Source organism: Lutra lutra, chromosome 3, assembly GCF_902655055.1.
Source record: "Lutra lutra chromosome 3, mLutLut1.2, whole genome shotgun sequence".
NCBI lineage: Eukaryota > Metazoa > Chordata > Mammalia > Carnivora > Mustelidae > Lutra > Lutra lutra.
Window position 1 is genome coordinate 74,598,858 of NC_062280.1, and position 18,824 is coordinate 74,617,681.

Here is an 18,824-nt window from a genome sequence, read left to right on the forward strand (position 1 = left end):
CAAAAATTTATTATTTTCTCTTTGGATTTCAAAAATAAGTTACAATATCATCTCTTCTTTAAAAAAAGAAATTTATAAGAATTTTGGAAGAAAAGCATCGAGGGAAAACTGGATTTCATGTGAAATCAACAAAAGTGCTTATCATTTAAACAATTGTGCATTATAGGCTACATGTTGTAAAGCCTTGAAAAAATTTAATCTGCAAATGCACAGCACATCTTTTCTCTAATATAACACCGATTTATAATCATTGTTTCAAACCTCAGAATTTTCAGCTGTTTTAGCTACATGTAATTCATGTTCAAATGTGATTTTATATGATTTGACACATGGCAAAACTGTCATTATTGAGTGATTAAAAGTGTTCTACAACTGATTGTGGTGATAGTTGCACAATGCTGTGAACGTATTAAAAGCCATTTAACTGAACATAAATAGATGAATTGTATGAAATATGAATTGTGTCCCAAGGAAGCTGTTTAAAATAACTAGACGGAGAAGTCATAAAGTCATTAGAGAAAGCAAATTTCTTATTTTCCTTGCATATGTGGTATTTCACATGACTGAGTTATAAAGAAATTTTGCTTTCCCAGCATTTCCCAGTATTTCTGTCCTGATTCGGTTTCATGCAATCTTTTCTCTCTTCTTTAAGAAAAGAAATTAACTGCTCTAAACATCAGCCTCAAATTTTCAGGCTATCAATCAGTAATTTTGTCTGACAAAGAATAAAAGTTGCCCAGTCTCTACAGTGCAAGAAAATTACACATTTTCCACTAGATGGCACTGGTGTGCAAATAGTGTTGCTAGAAGCTTCAGATTCTCACAGCAATAAAATTATTAACACTGCCGCATTGTTTTGTTTTTTTTTTTTCACTTTGATTGGTTTGGTGTAACATAAAGAAAAGTGGAAAATTAAAACAAGATACTTCTTTAACTTGCTAAGATCCAGGGTAAACAGAGTCCTTACTTTACAGATACAGGATGTAATGCAAGGAAAAATTATCACAATCTTTTGTGCTAAAGCCAGAGTGAGAACCCACAATCCCTGACTCTTAGTTGCTATTATACAAGTATACAATATAAAAAGTGGGATAGTGGATACCCTGGTCAAAGGGAACAAGAAAATTCATCTCCATCGTGCCATTGTACACATATTAGCTCATCTGATCCTTAAGCTAGGAGCTCCATATATATTATTTCATAAAATCCTAAGTATATAAACCCAATCTATTAACTTCATAAGAGAAAGAGAAGGATCATTTTGTTTAATACCATATCACTTGAGTAAAGCACAGTGCCCAACACACAGTAGACAGAAACATTCGGTCCTTAAATAAATGGATGAATTAACTGAGCTTAATAACTACCCCATTTAGTAGGCAATATTATTTCTCCTTGCAGCTGAGGAAACTGAAGTTGGAAATACGAAGTAACTTGTCTAAACTCACACACAGTTCAGTGGCAAAACCATTTAACACAATCCGACATTATTTTGCACTATATATTTACATGTAATTTTTCCACAATAGAAGAAAGCTCTAGGAGGACAGGGAACATGTTTTTTTCTTTTCCTTATGGTGTATCTAGCTCCTTAGACAGGGCTGACACACAATTGGCACACAATAAATAGTACTTACATGTTTAAGCTCAAAGCAACCCTAATCTTAGCAACCTGGACTTGAGCATTCAAAGAGTTCTGCTCCTGGACCACATTCAGTTTCATACTTTTCATTTTATTCCAACTCCACTACAAAATCCAGGTCTTGTTTCTGGATTTCTGCTAGGTTTCCCACTGACCTGTTCTCAAGTCCCTTTAACAAGAAGCCTTAGAAGTCAGTAAGCATTCCCACTTTGCTTCTCCTTGAGATTTCTCCTAGTCCCTATAGCTGAGCAGTCCACCCTTTCAGCCCTCCAATCCCCAGGGGTGCTTTGGGAGTTGAGCACATCAGCAGACGGACCTGGTTCTGGTTTTGGCTCTGTTATTTGTATCCCTACTGTCTTTGGCTATTCCAGAGGCCTCGACTTCCTCATCTCAATTTTCTCAACAAATGAGGCTCGAATTGGATGATCTCAAATAAGACTATAGGGTTTTCAACTTTATCCTATAGTTGTCTTCTACTCAGCCCATAAGCAAGATGGCAAGTTTTGCGGGGAGAATGCTTGGGCTCTAGGTGTGGGAATAGAGCCAGCGCTGGGAAAGCCTGTGCACCAGACAGGGCTGTTCTGGCCACAAGCAATGCGGATGGCACCCCTGACATGTGAGCCTCCTTTCCGCGAGATTGGGCTCCCGGACCTGGTCGGCCTCCCCACCACCCCGCATCGCTAGGGGGCGCTGCAGGCCGCTCCCCGGAAGCTGGTACCAGACGCTGGTCCGGCGCCCGACTCTGGCGTCTTCCGGAAGCGGAGCGCCGGACCCGCAACGGCTGGCTGTGCGGGAGCGGCGGTGGCGGGCCCGGTGGCAGCGAGGAGACCTTAAGGGGACCCGGACCTGGCTCCCGCGCCGGGGCGGAGCGCCATGGACGAAGCAGGCAGCTGTGCGAGCGGCGGAGGCTTCCGCCCGGGCGTGGACAGCTTGGACGAGCCGCCCAACAGCCGCATCTTCCTGGTGATCAGCAAGTACACGCCGGAGTCGGTGCTGAGGGAGCGCTTCTCGCCCTTCGGCGAGATCCAGGACATCTGGGTGGTGCGGGACAAGCACACTAAGGAGTCCAAGGGCATCGCCTTCGTCAAGTTTGCCCGTAGCTCGCAGGCCTGCAGGGCCATGGAGGAAATGCACGGCCAGTGCCTCAGCCCCAACGACACCAAGCCCATCAAGGTGCTGGTGCCCGGGTTGTGGTCCTCGCGCTAGTGGATAGGGGTGGGGCCTCCCGCGCCTGAAGCTGTGTCAGCGTGGGGTCGAAGTAATGCATCCGCTCCCTGGGGCGGCCTGGGCAGCACCTGACCTTCCCGGGGCGGGAGGATGGCGTTCGCGACAGGGGTGCGGGGTTTGGGCGGTGCGGGGGGTTGGGTGGTGCGGGAAGAACGACCGCCCGGTCTTGTGACTGGATCTGCCCCCACTCGCGCTGTCACTACTCTGGAGCCCTGGACTCCACCGCCCACTCCTGAAGCTCCAGTATTATAACCCCGTTTCCATAAACACGGGTGTTTTTGTTTTTAATTTTTTTATTTTTTTGCTTTTCTTCAGTTTATTACTGAGCTTAACCACTTGATAAAAGTGTGTTAAACTGTGGCCTCTCTGGTGTTGGGCGTTTGCCCAGTACCGGACGAAAGGGTACATGTAAGTAGTGTTTGAAGGTGACTATAACTGCTGCTATTGCGTGTTTGTCACACTGTTGTGTTTTTTAAGATCTTAACTAAGCCCTCTTTGTGAAAGTAGTAATACCTTTCGTTTTGTTATTGCCACTTTTCTTTGAAAGCAACCAAAGTAACCTGCCTTAAGCAGGGCCAAATCATCGTGATGGTAGTATGGTTGTATTGTTACTAAATGCTTCTTTGTATACTCTTAGTTCACCCTGGAGGCATTTATATTGTTTCAGCACTTGTGTAAAATTAAGATGACTGGCAAGTGGCAGGAAGGGTGATTTTTGAGAGTTACTTGACTTAATCTATGCTTTTAGCACAGTGCTTGGCAAAAGATAGGCCCTCAGTATATCCTTATGGTCAGTAGTAGCCACAGTATCATTCCTTACTGGCTGTGAACTCAGTTCCGGACCGATCCTGAGGCTCTGACAGTTACTTTAACAGTATCCTGTTACACCTGTCCTGTAATCTGTTGGAGACTTCCACAAAATTCCCTTCTCCCTTGATGTTTTTTTCCTTTTCTTCCTCCCATTTACTACAGAAAACTGGTAAGAATATTATTAATATTGACTTACACAAGTGAAATACTGAGAGATACATCAGTCTCCGGAGGTCTTGCCTATCCCTCCATCCACAAAAGAGTATATCAGCATTACAGTAGACCATAGACATTCCCTTTATTTCCACTTCCCCAACTCTCTGAAATGGAGTAGAATAGGTCATTAATAAAATTTATTGTAAGTCCACAGCATATGGTAGATCAGGGGTTGACAAACTTTTTATGTAAGAGGACAGATAGTAAATATTTTAGGCATTGTGAGCCACATACAGTCTCTGTGACCTATTTGTTGTTTGTTTGTTTGTTTTTCTAAAGATTTTATTTATTTATTTGACAGACAGAGATCACAAGTAGGCAGAGAGAGGGGGAAGCAGGCTCCCCGCTGAGCGGAGAGCCTGATATGGGGCTCTATCCCAGAACCCTGGGATCATGACCTGAGCCGAAGGCAGAGGCTTTAACCCACTGAGCCACCCAGGCACCCCAACCTATTCATTGTTTTTAACAGCCCTTTAAAAATGTAAAAACAGGGGCGCCTGGGTGGCTCAGTCGTTGGGCATCTGCCTTCACCTCAGTTCATGATCACAGGGTCCTGGATCGAGCCCTGCATCGAGCCAGGCAGTGGGTCATCGAGCCTGCATCACATCAGGCTCCCTGCTCAGCAGGAGACCTGCTACTCTTTCTGCAACTCCCCCTGCTTGTGTTCCTTCTCTTGCTGTCTCTCTCTCTCTCAGTCAAATAAGTAAATAAAATCTTTTAAAAATAGATAAACAAATAAATAAATAAAATGTAAAAACAATTTTTAGATCATGGGCTATAGAGAAACAGGAGGCTATGGTTTGCTGACTCCTGTCCTAGATTGATAATTTGTATCTCCTAATTAAATTAGCCAGAGAGGGTTTTTGTACTTTGAGTATAACCACAGAGGTCTGTGGACAACCCAAAAAAATGCCCCAAATCTTAAACCTATATAATTCCTTTTTCTTGATTAAATTCCTGCAAGAGAAGTGAAAGTCCCAGCCCTGAAATGTACCCTCCCTTTTAGCCACAGAGAAGTTATTCCCCAAAATAACTAAAGTTTAAGTTGTTTTTTCACATTTTGGTCCACTCAGTTTTAGCCAGAAGTTTGTTGCAGTGCAGGACCGAGCTAGGCAGTCTAAGTTCATTTTCAGTGGGTTCAGCTTGGGTCTGTCTTCCACTGGATTGTAGTTTTTTACTTGTGTTTGTTTTTGTTTCTTCTGTACTTCCAGTTAAATTAATTCAGCTTCAACTTCTCTCGTGTAGTTTGCTTTTGCAAAGTTCCAAAGGATCTGTAAGACACCTAAGAAAATTATAGCCCTAGGCCTACAGCCAGAAGACTGGCTAAGTAAGAATTATTCTGCGACCAACAACATTATCTTCAGCTCTGCAAAAATGCCTCTTATTTAGAGCTTGTAGTGTGAACATGAAGTCTCAGGAGAAATCTCCATTCAGTGGTTAATTATACATGTGTTCTTCTCAGACACTGCCTGCCTTATTGGAAATTTGAAACACTCCAGTCTTCTAAAATTTAGAAGTTTGTGACTGATGACACCTCTGGTCTCAAATCTTACTTGAGACTCTTTCTTTTCCCTGTTTCTTCTTATATTCATAAAGGTTTCCTATTTCATTTTTCTGTTGATCATTCATTAGTGATATATCCCCTAGACTGACTTTCTAGTGGGTCATTTTTGTATTGCTTAGTACTGTATTACTAATACCTCATACACTGCTTGGCATATAGCATAAGTTTATTGAGGGAGTAACAGTAGACTCTTATTTAGGAATATGTCTCCAGCTATATCTTGTAAAAAAGGTGCTACACCTCTATGACAGCTGTTTTCTAAGCAAATATACAATCTTCTGTTTCAGTACTTTTGAAATCTCATAACTTTTATAAGTTCTCAGTCCTCTGGGTTGCTGCCTCCTCTGGAATTCCATTTCAATGGTATACAGCCCCCACTCCCCCTTTAAAGTAGAAGAAGAAAAAAGAAACCTTAAGGGCTTCGTGTGGTGATTTATGTTAATTTTATTACATGTCTTCAAGTAATAAAAAACAAAACTAGTCATTAAAATTGTTATCCTTATAGCTCTATAAATAAATCCACAATCCTAATTAGAGATTTTAACATTCCTTTAGGATAATATAAAACTGTAACAATTTTATAAAGTAATAAGTAATAATCTCATATCATAATCCAAGTAATAATAATCTGAGTAATCTAATGTCACAGATGATGTTTCAGTAAAAGTAAATTGCCAATAGTAGAAAATGGAGCCTCAGGTAGTCTGGTGCATTTTCTTGCTCACATAAATCACTTGATCACTGAGATTATCCAGAATATGATTATACTACCTTTTTTAAAGGTTCATATTAAAAAGAAAACAATTAAAAATAATTACATTCTAGACTTAAACCCAATTATATCAATAATTACATTAAACATAAGTAGACTAAACATGCCAATTAAAGGCAGAGATTATCAGGATTTATTTAAAAAAAGAAAGACCAAGCTAAGTACTGTTTAAAAGAGGCATGTAAAGTATAAAGATACAAAGTGGTTGAAAGTGAAAGGATAGAAAAAGCTTGTGTGATGTCATACAAAATGGTGTTCAACACAAGAAGTATTAACAGAGATAGGGCAATTTCATGGGAATAAAAATGACAGTCAGAAGTACATAATGATCCCACATGTTTATGAAGCCAATAATACAGCTTCAAAATACAAGAAGCATTATTGTATAGAACTAAGAGGAGAAAGAAAAATTTGCAATCAGGTTTTTATACTCCTCTCTTAGTATCTGATGGAACAACTAGACAAAATCAAGTAAAGATGTGATACTTAACACTTTAATCACTGTAGTTGGCATTTATATAGTATTGGGCACTATACTCAGCTATTGCAGAGTACACATTCCTTTTCAGTGCACTGACTTGCTCTTGGTAAACCAAAGTGCAAAAGTAAAATACATTTGGAAAAAACAATGCAGACATTGGTATTATCTCTCATTAAAAAAAAAAAAAAAAAAAAACATTGCAGTAAAGATTACTTTATTTTTTTTTTAAAGATTTATTTATTTATTTATTTGACAGACAGATCACAAGTAGGCAGAGAGGCAGGCAGAGAGAGAGGAGGAACAGGCTCCCCGCTGAGCAGAGAGCCCCATGCGGGACTCAATCCCAGAACCCTGAGATCATGACCCGAGCCGAAGGCAGAGGCTTTAACCACTGAGCCACCCAGGCGCCCCGTAAAGATTACTTTAAAAAAACTTTTGACAAAATCCTATTACATTGTGTTTATCCTAACATGAATCTCATAATAATAATGAAGTAAGTGTACCTAAGAAATAGGAAAACAGTTAACTATTATTTTTGGGATTTTGTTTCTTAGGTTTTCATTGCTCAGTCCAGATCATCTGGAAGTCATCGTGATGTTGAAGATGAAGAACTCACAAGAATATTTGTTATGATACCAAAGTCCTACACAGAAGAAGATCTACGGGAAAAATTTAAGGTACTTATGTTTTCTAATCAACTAGCATCTGTGGTAACTTAGAATCCTAAATTGGTTCTATGGTTACTAAATCTTAAGTGTTGTTTGTGTTAGGTCATAAGATTGATGCTAGAGAATTAAATAACTGTTTTTAAGTCATCTATTTCCATCTAGTTTTAAAATATTAAACCTAGAATAAACTAAAAAAAAAAATAAAAATAAAAAAGTGGAAAATATAAATGATGGTGTTTTCTCCCCCTTTAAGGAAAACACAGATTCAGGAAAATAAAGTATAAAGCCTGGAGTTTTAAATTAGGTCACATACCCAATAGGTGGTGGACAAAGATTTAAACCCAGGCTGTCTGAATCTGGAAGCTGCTCTTGGTCTTTACACTTTCAAAGTACCCTCTCACCACTCTGTTGCTCTCATGTAGAGGGGAGTCAAGTAAGCCTGAGTGTGTGAACCGTATTATCTAGTATTTATTCTAAGCCTATGGCATGTTGATGTACTTACTCACAGAAGGGCTCATCCTTCATGGAATATTAGTCCTAAAATTAAGCCTTAGGAGGAGTTTTATTTATTTATTTTATTTATTTTTAAAGATTTTATTTATTCATTTGAGAGAGGGAGAGAGGACACAAGCAGGGGGAGAGGCAGCGGGAGAGAGAGAAGCAGATCCCCGCTGAGCTGGGAACGCAGCATGGGGCTCAATCCCAGGACCTAGAGATCATGACCTGAGCTGCAGACTTTTAACCATCTGAGCCACCCAGACGCCCCTGAAGGAGTTCTATTTAAAGGGAAAAAAACTACAGCTCTGAACCATATAGCAAGATTATATTCAGTGAAATTTAAAGATAATTTTACATCTCTTTTTAGCCATTGACTTTTATATACATGATATACTTCCACAAAAATTATTAAAAATCCATTCTTAAATTATTTTGAGTTGTAATTTTTTATCCTTTTTCTACTAAGTTTCCCAATACTATGAATCAGGTAGGCAACAAGCGAGAAAGAAAAGAAACAAATAGTAAAAAGTAATTTCCAGACTTTCTCTGTCCTACCCCAAGAGTTGAAAAAATAACAGCTACCAAATGTATATATTCCAAACTTCCTCCAATAGTAAGAACTTTTTACCTTTTTCTGAGTGAACAAATATGACATTTTTATCCAAATGTATAATAATTAAGTTATTAATTGGTTACATGAGAATTTTATAAAATAAATAATAAACACGAAGGGGGCGCCCGGGTGGCTCAGTTGGTTAAGCATCTGACTCTTGACTTTGGCTCAAGTCGTGATCTCCAGTTCATGAGATGGAGCCCTGCGTTAGGCTCCTCATTCAGCTCAGAGTCTGCTGGAGATTTTCTCTCGCCCTCTCTCTGCCCCTTCCCTGCTCACACACATGCAGTCTCTCTCTAAACAATGAATAAATAAAAATAATAAACACTAAGAATTTACATCCCATATTTCTCCATAGAATTGACTTTATGAGCACGCCAGTGTTTTAGTGATATACTTTGAGAAGCTCCTCTTTAAAGGAATACACAGTTACATCCTGTGAGAAGGCAAACAGCTGTAGCTAATGTTTAGTGTATCCCAGGCACTTTAGGTCTATTAGTTCATTTAACTCTTAGCTAAAGGCAGACGCTTAACAACTGAGCCTCCCTGGTGCCCTTCATTTAACTCTTAAAATAACCCTTTGGAGTAGGTACAACTTTTAGCCCGTTTAGCAGGTAAAGAGATAGGCACAGAGAGGATAACTAAACTGCTCAGTTAATAAGGCACTGAGCAGGGGCACCTGGGTAGCTCAGTGGGTTAAAGCTTCTGCCTTCAGCTCAGGTCATGATCCCAGGATCCTGGGATCGAGCCCTGCTCCCCGGCAGGGAGCCTGCTTCCCCCTCCCTCTCTGCCTGCCTTTCTGCCTACTTGTGATCTCTGTCAAATAAATAAATAAAATCTTAAAAAAAAAAAAAGGGACTGAGCAAAAATTTGGATATAGAAGGTTCAATTCCAGTTTGTAATCACCACTGACCAAGACTTTGAAGCTTTCAAAACCATTTACACATTCTTACTCGCCCTCCATGACATAGGCAAATTATTTGATTTCTCAAAGACCTAGTTTCTTTGTCTGTGAAATAAATAGTATAATATATATAATATATATTAGTGTATACATAAATATTATGTATGTGTATATCTATACATACATACATATTACACATATATCCTTGAGGGATTATTGTAGCAATAAGGTAATGTATATAAAGCAAATGCTCAGCAAATGAAAATGAAAATCATTATTTTGGTTATGTTATTATTCACTTATATTGTTAGTATGGTTCTTTTTCTAGTGCCTCATTAGTTTGTGACATTTTGATTCTATTATTAAAAATGGCTGTGAATTCTAATTCTAATTTCTAGTCTTGCAAATAAGGGGCACAAATAAACTTTAAGTTCTGAAATAATCTGTTCAGTTATTGATTTTGACTCCTCTAAGATCATTTCTTTTAACTCTCATAGGTGTATGGAGATATCGAGTATTGCAGCATTATTAAGAATAAAGTAACTGGAGAAAGTAAAGGTTTGGGCTATGTTCGATACTTAAAACCATCACAGGCTGCCCAAGCAATAGAAAACTGTGATCGAAGTAAGGATGTGTTCACTTAACATGTTAAAGACTTTTTAAAAACTTTTAATTATTCTAAATAACTGAATTTGACATGTGGTTTCACTAATAAGCATACTTGCTAATTTAATCCTAGCAATGCGAATTTAAATATATGTATATACCTAGGATGAAAATTATTTTGGGATTGTGATTAAGCTTTCATTGAGGCACTATCTTGAAGAGAAATATGAGCAACTGCATTAACTTAGCAAGTGAAAATACTGTTGGCACATTTTGGTTATTATTTCTATAGTAATTAAAAATTTTTTAAAATCTTTAAAATTTTTAAAAATTGACTTACCCTTTCCAGCTTTTAAAAAAAATTTTTTTTCTTTATTTAAAAAAACCTCAAGTTTTCTGGTATATTTGCTCATATTTAAACTACACCTTAAATAGAATTAAGTATATGCTAATAAACATAAAGGTTAAGGATGGGACTTAGTATAAATTTTGCCTGCATAGGTAACTAAATATATGTTAGGTTAATTTTGAGCTAGAGTGACATTAATTGGATTTTGTGCTGTTACAGCTATATATAATGAAGAAAAAGAATTTTAAAGCAGCCAAGGAAAATATCCGTTGTTGTCATACTCCTAGTTATAGTGACCTTTAGAAATAAGGATTAGTTAAATTAGTAGGTTTTAGGATATTATAAATATCTATATGTACTGGAAAGAATTACTGCTGATCAGTAGAATTCTTAAATAACCCTAAGGTACATATCAAAATTTCCTCTCAGGTCCTTCTGTATTTCTCAACCAGCCAGCATTAATTGAGTACCTGTGGTATACTCAGCAATATGTTAAGTAAAAAGATACAAAGGGAATAAATATATAGCTTTTAAGGAACTTAATTATATTGGGTAGCTAAGCTCTAATAGGCAAAAAATAGAGAATAATAGAAGACTTTTTTAAAAGGCTCTTTGAAAGCAGGGAGTGTTTTATTTGTCTGTTCCTCTCATTCCTAGTACCTAGTACAGTTAAAAACCCTCTGTAAAGATTTATTGAGATCTCTATCAAAGAAATTTATAATAGACTCAATAGAAATTAGCCAAATGAGAAAATGTTCAAAAATGTGTGGTGTGGTCCAGCAGTGGTGAGAAACAAGTGCATTGAGAACATGAGAACGCCTCTAGAGGTAAGATTGACATCTAGTATAGAGTACAGGACAGAAGGTGAGAGCAGTGTTAACAAAGGCACAGAGCTGGGGGTAAGCATGTCTTTGCTTAATACTGTGAAGGCAAAAGTCTGAATAAGGCCTAATTAATCCTATTGAGAAATTAGGAGACAAAGTTAATTAAGTCCATTGGCACCATATATGGGAGGTCATGAAGAGTTCAACCTCAGGATTCCCTTGTAGACTGCTTTAAAAGGAGAAAAATAACTGTTTCAGGACAGTTGCTCTAACCACAGTATCAGGGATGGATTTTCAGAGAAAGAATTCAGAGTGACTTGGTTTTATCCTTTTTGGAGCCACTGAATAATATGATGAAAGCTCTGAACCCTCTTTGAAATATGCCCATGTGCATATATACATAAGCGTATTGTTTAAAGTTTCAGAGAGTTCATGGAATCTTCCCACTTTTTGAAGCTCATCTTCAAACCCCTACTTAAAACCTTTGATCCAAAGGCAAAGAGACCAGTTAATGAGTTGTGTTGGAATTAATTGAAGGGAATCTGACTTAGAAACAAAGTCAGGGAAGTTAGAGTAAAAGACAACATCTTGTAAGTGTATTTCAAAGGAAGAATCTTGCTGACAGGTTGAATGTGAAGAGCCCTATAGGATTTTGATATTGAGCCAGGAGAACAAACCAGGATGTTATTTGTAATAGGGAGGAGCCTGGAAAGGATAGGGTAGAACTACTGATCTTCAATGTCTGCCTTGACCATAACTTGAGATTCTTGCTCTTTTTATTTATTTTTTACCATCTTCCAAAAAACAAAGAAGTAGGTATGGTACAGATGGCTTTTGCGTAGATTTTGTTTTGTACAATTATAGTTCTAAAGCTAAGTCAAGCACTAGCAATAAAGTATATTTACAGGTGTGCTAAATTTGCTGTGAACTTTGAAAATCATAGATTCTCTTTTTCAGGTTTTAGGGCAATCTTGGCTGAACCTAAAAATAAAGCATCTGAATCCTCGGAACAAGACTATTATAGTAACATGAGGCAGGAGACATTGGGACATGAACCTAGAGTAAATATGTTTCCATTTGGTGAGTAAGCTATCCTTTCTTTTAATAGTGTATGTAATATATACAGTCGGATTTGGATTTTATAAAATATTCTTTTATCAGTAGTCTGTAAATCTCAGTGAATAAAAGTTAATGTGGGGTTTTTTTGAAGTTTGTCATGACTCCTCATGGTCTTAATATTTAACACTTGCATATTTAACGCTATGTGTAACATAGAAAACCAATTGGAAATTGTACATTATATAAGCATTGTGTATTATATAATATATAAGCATTGTTTATAGAATTCTATATAATTTCCAATTATAGTTTTCTATGGTCAGTTATGTATTATCTAAATATTAAACTACATCACTGCCAGTTTTTTTGAGCAAACTTCTGCCTCTGTAAGGACCAAAAAGTATGAAAGACCTATACTGATAACCCCTCAGTATGAGTCCTAAGATTTTATCCCTAAGGTACTGCTGCTTTAAAATTAGGGCTAGAGAAAGGAAAGGAATGACAAATGTAGAAGTTAACGAAAGGGAGAAGTGAGTGATAAAAGTAACTCCTATAAATATTATTTAGCGTAATCTTTGTTTTAGGCAAAATACTTGCCATATTTTGCAGGTTTGCATACTAAACATATTCCTCTGAAGTTATACTACACATTTCTGCTTATATTTCTGTGTCAAAAGCACAATGGGAAGAGTTGTCTGTTTTCACACCATTGGTCCCTTCAGATAGTGCTAATGGCCAAGAGCGTGCTACAAAATATAGTGCCTTGGTCAAATGCAATGGACTTAGTCACAGTTCATCTTACTTACTTGAACCTAAAATGTTACGTGAACTCTTGAATGTATAGAAATTAAAAGATGTACTTTTCTTTTTATATTGTTGGAGAACAACAATCTGAGTTTTCAGGTTTTGACAAGAATGACAACAGAGGCCAAGAAGCTATCTCCAAACGCCTGTCAGTTGTATCAAGAGTTCCTTTCACTGAAGAGCAGCTTTTCAGTATTTTTGATATAGTACCAGGATTGGAATACTGTGAAGTTCAACGAGATCCTTATTCTAATTACGGTAAAATAATGTCTATTATTTTTTAATATACTGTGTTTTGTTAAAATATCTTTTCTCCAGTGGCGCTTTTTATGTCAAATACTCTTTCTATGACAATTTTTTGTTTTCTTTTTCTCCGTTTTAAACTTTTAATTACAGTGATACCTTAACAAATAAACCCCTGAGAATATATCTCCTTTATACAATGTCACATATTTTTAAAAAATATTTTAACTCCCACAAAATAGAGCATTCTGTTTCCAGTTGTATAACCAAAATACCTCAGAAGGGATCCCTGTACTCCTCCTGATCAATGTTAGGCAAAGTTCTGAAACCCTTCGAAGTTTCCTCGTCATCCCTAAGTGTCTCTCTCTCTTTTTTTTTTTTTCCCAAACTTTATACCCAAAATGAAACTCCTTCCCTTCACTTCAAGCATCTAATTGCTCTACTTCTCTCTCTACTTCTTCCCAGTCTTAAGTGAAGCAAGGCTCTGGGGTGCCTGGGTGGCTCAGTCATTAGTTAAGCATCTGCCTTTGGCTCAGGTCTTGAACTCTGGTATCAAGCCCCATGTCAGGCTTCTGCTTAGTAGGGAGTCTGCTTCTTCCTCTCTCTCCCCCAGCTTGTCCCCCCTCTCTCTCTCTCTCTCTCAAATAAACAAGTAAAATCTTTTTTAAAAAAATTTGAAGCAAGGCTCTAATATCAGCCATTTGAACTTACTAACTAGTTAATTGACTAAACCTAATATCTGGTGTTGGCTTAACCATCTTCTTAATTTTTTAAGTTTTTTTTTAAGGCTTTTTAAAAATGGAGTTATTGTGGCATAATGGAAAATGGTTGGCATTCCATTTCACATCAGACTCAGGTGCAAATCCTAGCACTGGCATGCAGCTCTGACAACTTGGCAAACTGCTTATCCCTTCTGAATCTCTCTCTCTTAAACTATAAAAGGGGATTATTAATACCTTCTATGTCAGGGTTAGGTAAGAATTAGGAATGCTGTATGTAAAAATACCTAATGCAAGTCCTGGCACATGATAGGCACTCAGGAAATCTCAGGAGCTTATTGGTTTGCTTTAGAGAATTGGAGATGAGGGGTAGTATGGAGAGGTCATACTTGGCATCTGTTCTAGTACTATGGATAAACTCGATTTAGTCCTTATAGGGTGTGATGGATGTAAGGGGAAGTAGAAAAGTGAGTCAAGTCATCTGGGCTAGTAGGCCTGGAATGGTGCCACTCTTCACCCAGATACATGCACTTAACTCACTATTACTCTACCCAGCCCTAGTCTTTTAGTATAACTGCCCATCTGAGCCTACTTTGGACCATCTCCAACCCTAACCCAGCCTTAGACTATCATTCTGTATTCTGATTCTAAGGCACACAGTTTGTGGTTTTTAGCACATTCATTGTTATGTATAATTCTGTTTGTTTTGTATTTCTTTCCCTTTTATCTGATATGTTGAAATGTGTTCCTTTACCTTCTGAAACTTTTCTCTGGTTGAATGTGTCTGATAAAAAAAATGTATGTGTTATTGGGACCTTTTTATTAATAGAGGTATCATCATAGAGTTCTGTCTGAATTAGTTTTATATGTTCCTTTGCTTGCTGAATTTTAATTTCATTAAAATGTTGGGGTGCTTCAATTTAGAGAGGAACATGAAATTATAGCAGTGTTTTCCCCCAAGTGTTTCCCCCAAGTGTTATATATATGGGTTATATAGTCTATATGTATTATACTATATTATATTATATTATATTATATTATATGTGAAGGTTATATATTATGAAAACCTTTTGGTTCTGTTGTAAGCTCTTGGGCTATCCATATATGGACTCTGGTATAAAATTACCCCCCCACTTCAGCATCACCCTCCTGAATTGAAATCTTTCTCCTTAGCTAAAAGCTCTCCAAAGAAATGTGAAATATGCGACTTCTAATTTGAGAGCCTCTATTCCCTACCTTTTGTTTTTTTATAAATATCACTTTTCCTTTCGCTAGCACTGCAGCGAGCCTGATGACTGTGTGTTCTTATCAGACTGTATATTCTCCTCATTTCATTTCCTACTCAGTATGATAGGGAAAACTTTAAAATTTCAAAGCAGATTTCAAAGAATAAAAATTTAAGAAGAACTGGTTTTAGGCATATCTATCATATAAGAAACACCCATATCTTAAAATTAAATTCATTGGGCAGAACTTGCTCCAATAATTAACATTTTCCTTAAAATATGTTTATATTTTTGCCAAAATCTGGTTTGGACTTTGTAGGAACATAGTCGTTATACGTATGTATAAGAAAACTTTGTTTTCTGGTCCCTTTGACTCTGTGTTTACTAGTTGTATGACACCAGGCTATTTCTATATTGCTTCATTTTGTGGCAAGACAGGCTTTAGGTACCCCCTTTTTTTCTTTTTAACTCCTGATATTCTCTACTTTGTTTTAGGTCATGGAGTGGTTCAGTATTTCAATGTAGCATCAGCTATTTATGCAAAATACAAGTTACATGGGTTTCAGTACCCTCCTGGGAATCGGATAGGTGTTTCCTTCATTGATGATGGGAGTAATGCAACAGAGTAAGTACCATCTCAGAAGGGTCTAAAGCAGGGTTCTGGGTGTACATGATAGGATTTGAAGAATAAGAATGGAAATCAGTTGACCTCTTGGGTGAGGAAGTCACACAAAACAAGTTACGGGTAAGAAACTGAATGTTTCTGGTTTTCTGTAAATCATCAGTTCTATTCTTTAGTCTTCTTAGAAAAATGGCAACGCAGATGGTAGCAGCACAGCTTGCATCAATGGTGTGGAATAACCCAAGTCAGCAGCAATTTCTGGTAAGTACATGAGAACTTAACCTCTATGATACATCAGTAGGTTATAAAATAAATGTGGCCTTTGTTTATTACCTATTAAGAAACTGTTCAGAGCTACAGTACAAGATCACATAGAAGTCATGATATAGATCTCTTTAGCTCTTGGCTTAAAATCCTTACAGTGCAGTTTTTCTTTTTCTTATTTTGTACCTAACTCTTCAACAGCAATTTGGAGGAAATTCTGGATCACAGTTGCCTCAAATCCAGACAGATGTTGTACTTCCATCATGCAAAAAAAAAGCCCCTCCTGAAACTCCTGTGAAAGAAAGACTTTTTATCGTGTTTAATCCTCATCCTTTACCTTTAGATGTATTAGAGGATATATTCTGGTAAGATTTCAATTCCACAAAGTTACATTTTATAATATAATTTATTTAAACCAGGCATTTAAGCCCTCTCACAAACTTGAAACTTTCTATATCCAATACTTAACAGATAGAAATGATTTGTACTGCAGTTTAAAAAATTCCTATTTATATCACCTTTTAAAATATATGATCATTTCTCTCTCTTCTTTATTATTTATATATCTTAAGTCTCCACACAGAATTTCCTGTTATTTTGTTTCGAAGATATAAAACATAGTATTGTTTTTTAAAAGTTGCATGCATAAAATGGACAAATCATTTGTTTCTTTATAGAAAATACATATCTGTGTAAACCTGCCATGTAGAATTCTTTTTACATAACTTTTCCTTTGTGATTGTAATTCAACTGAACAGAGTTGAATTATAGAAATAATTTTCTATCAGAAATAGAAACAAAATAGAAAACAGCATTTCTATTTTGTTAGCACTCTGTTGGATCCTTAAGGATTATATTGAGTAAACAATTATTTGATTATAAGTAAGAGTACATAATACATATAGAAAAAGGAAGGCTCTTGTTTATTTTTGTGTTTTTAATAGAACTCCTTTATTCTTATTTCTTTTTGGTCTTTTTCCTATTTGCCTTATAACAATGTTAGCAAATTTTGAAAAATAGGAAGCTCATTGAAGAGTCACACAAAATACCAGTAGTTCAAATATTTTGTCTTTTATTTAACTGATTCATGTAGTTTTTTTCCTAAACATTTCCTTTATGCCAGGCAGTTGTCATACTAAGTGCAAGAGACATTGCGTAAACCAAACATATGATGTAAATAAGACATAGTAGTTCTTGTCCTCTGAGAGCTAATCTCCTGTAGGAGACAAATGAGTAAGTAGGATACTACAACCTAGTGAGGTTGGTGTTGTGAAAAGGAATATCCAGGCTATGAAATAAATAAGGGAAGTATCTACTTCTAAAGCTCTAAGAAGCAATGTATAATTAAAACAGATAAAAACAACTTAGAGAAAAAAGGATGTTGTGGGGGTGGTTATTCCTGCAAGAGAGAATGTGAAAGGAGATGTTTAGAATATGGGATTTGAAAGGGAGGGTGAAGTGAGAGAAGACAAGGCCCATCTTAGGAAAAGCCCACAGGCTATGTTGGGGAGTTTGTCCTTACCCTGGATGGAATCCTTTGGATGGAAATGATCATATCTGCGTTTTGGAAAGATCACTAGGAAGGTAAATAATAGATTAGATAGGGACAAGCCCAGAGGGCAGGGAAACAAGTGAGGAATTTAGAGCATTCCAAGGAAAAGATAATGACTGGCTGAATGAGGAAAGAGACCTGAGTGAGAATGAAAAGAACTTGACTAATAGAGCACATGTTTGAGAAGGAAGATTGACTTGATGGGATGTGGGGAGAGGAGTGGAACTGAACAGGTTGTATTTTTATCAATTTCATTTGATTTTTTTTTTTACTTCGTTTCAGTCGTTTTGGTAACCTAATCGAAGTTTACCTTGTGTCAGGAAAAAACGTGGGGTATGCCAAATATGCAGATAGAATAAGTGCCAATGATGCCATTACTACTTTACATGGAAAGATCCTAAATGGAGTCAGACTTAAAGTTATGCTGGCGGATTCCCCAAGAGAAGAATCTAACAAACGACAAAGAACTTACTGATTTTTGAGGTAAGCCTTTTTTAGTCTGAATTTTAATAGCACATTGGCCAGATATTATAACAAGAAGAATATGTATGGAGTTTCTTTTTAGGGATTTGGAAGTTGTCAGTTAGAAGCATTGTGACTTAAAGGTTGGCTAATAAAACCACGGGTTGGGTTAATTTCACAATGTATTTTTTAAACTTGAACTTTATAAACTTAAATGTCTTTGATGTTTACTGAGAGAATTTTTTGCCCTTCTATGAAATAAAATCAGGTTTTAATGTAGAAAATTAAACAGTGGGTTTTTTTGTTTGTGAATATCTTAAATATTAAGAATTTGAATTTTTACCATATGTTTAGCTAACCTCAAAATTGAAATAGTTCTAAAGATTTTTAACTTGAAGGATTAATGTCTTGAGTTAAAACTTAAGGTAATTTATAATAATCTTTATAAAGAGTGTTTTGACATCTCACTAGTGAAAGGGCTAAAAAGCAGTATCAAATAATATATCTTTTTGGACCCTTTGAACCTAAATGCTTTTCTCTGGACTTGAATGTGTGAGTTTGTGAATTAAAACCACATATTCAGAAAGTATTATTATATGTATATATGTATTAAAAAAGGAACCCTGACAATTTACCAAAAACTCTTGTCTATTATAATAATACATACAGCCATATGAATTCCTTTTTCTTTTAGTTTTC

General features: G+C 36.7%; 1 protein-coding gene across 3 annotated transcripts; it reads left to right on the forward strand.

Annotated features, from left to right (window-relative positions):
• Positions 1 to 2,369: 2,369 nt before the first annotated feature.
• Positions 2,370 to 18,146, forward strand: RBM45 (RNA binding motif protein 45). 3 transcript variants are annotated; one of them, XM_047722284.1, is made up of 9 exons: positions 2,370 to 2,815; positions 7,267 to 7,389; positions 9,893 to 10,019; positions 12,132 to 12,254; positions 13,110 to 13,295; positions 15,721 to 15,850; positions 16,024 to 16,108; positions 16,313 to 16,476; positions 17,946 to 18,146. In XM_047722284.1, the coding sequence occupies exons 1-9, from the start codon at positions 2,516 to 2,518 to the stop codon at positions 18,136 to 18,138; spliced, it is 1,431 nt and encodes a 476-aa protein (XP_047578240.1). In that variant the 5' UTR covers positions 2,370 to 2,515; the 3' UTR covers positions 18,139 to 18,146. The 3 variants fall into 3 exon arrangements, with proteins under 3 accessions (XP_047578240.1, XP_047578241.1, XP_047578242.1); XM_047722285.1 differs by having other exon boundaries at positions 13,113 to 13,295; XM_047722286.1 differs by having other exon boundaries at positions 2,372 to 2,815; positions 13,116 to 13,295.
• Positions 18,147 to 18,824: the final 678 nt, after the last annotated feature.

Excerpts from the sequence above, each read along its gene's own strand:
- RBM45 (XM_047722284.1), top strand. The coding sequence starts at position 2,516 with ATGGACGAAGCAGGCAGCTGTGCGAGCGGCGGAGGCTTCCGCCCGGGC. Across the intron at positions 2,816-7,266 it reads ACGACACCAAGCCCATCAAG|GTTTTCATTGCTCAGTCCAG; the intron begins GTGCTGGTGCCC and ends TTTGTTTCTTAG. Across the intron at positions 10,020-12,131 it reads AATAGAAAACTGTGATCGAA|GTTTTAGGGCAATCTTGGCT; the intron begins GTAAGGATGTGT and ends TCTCTTTTTCAG.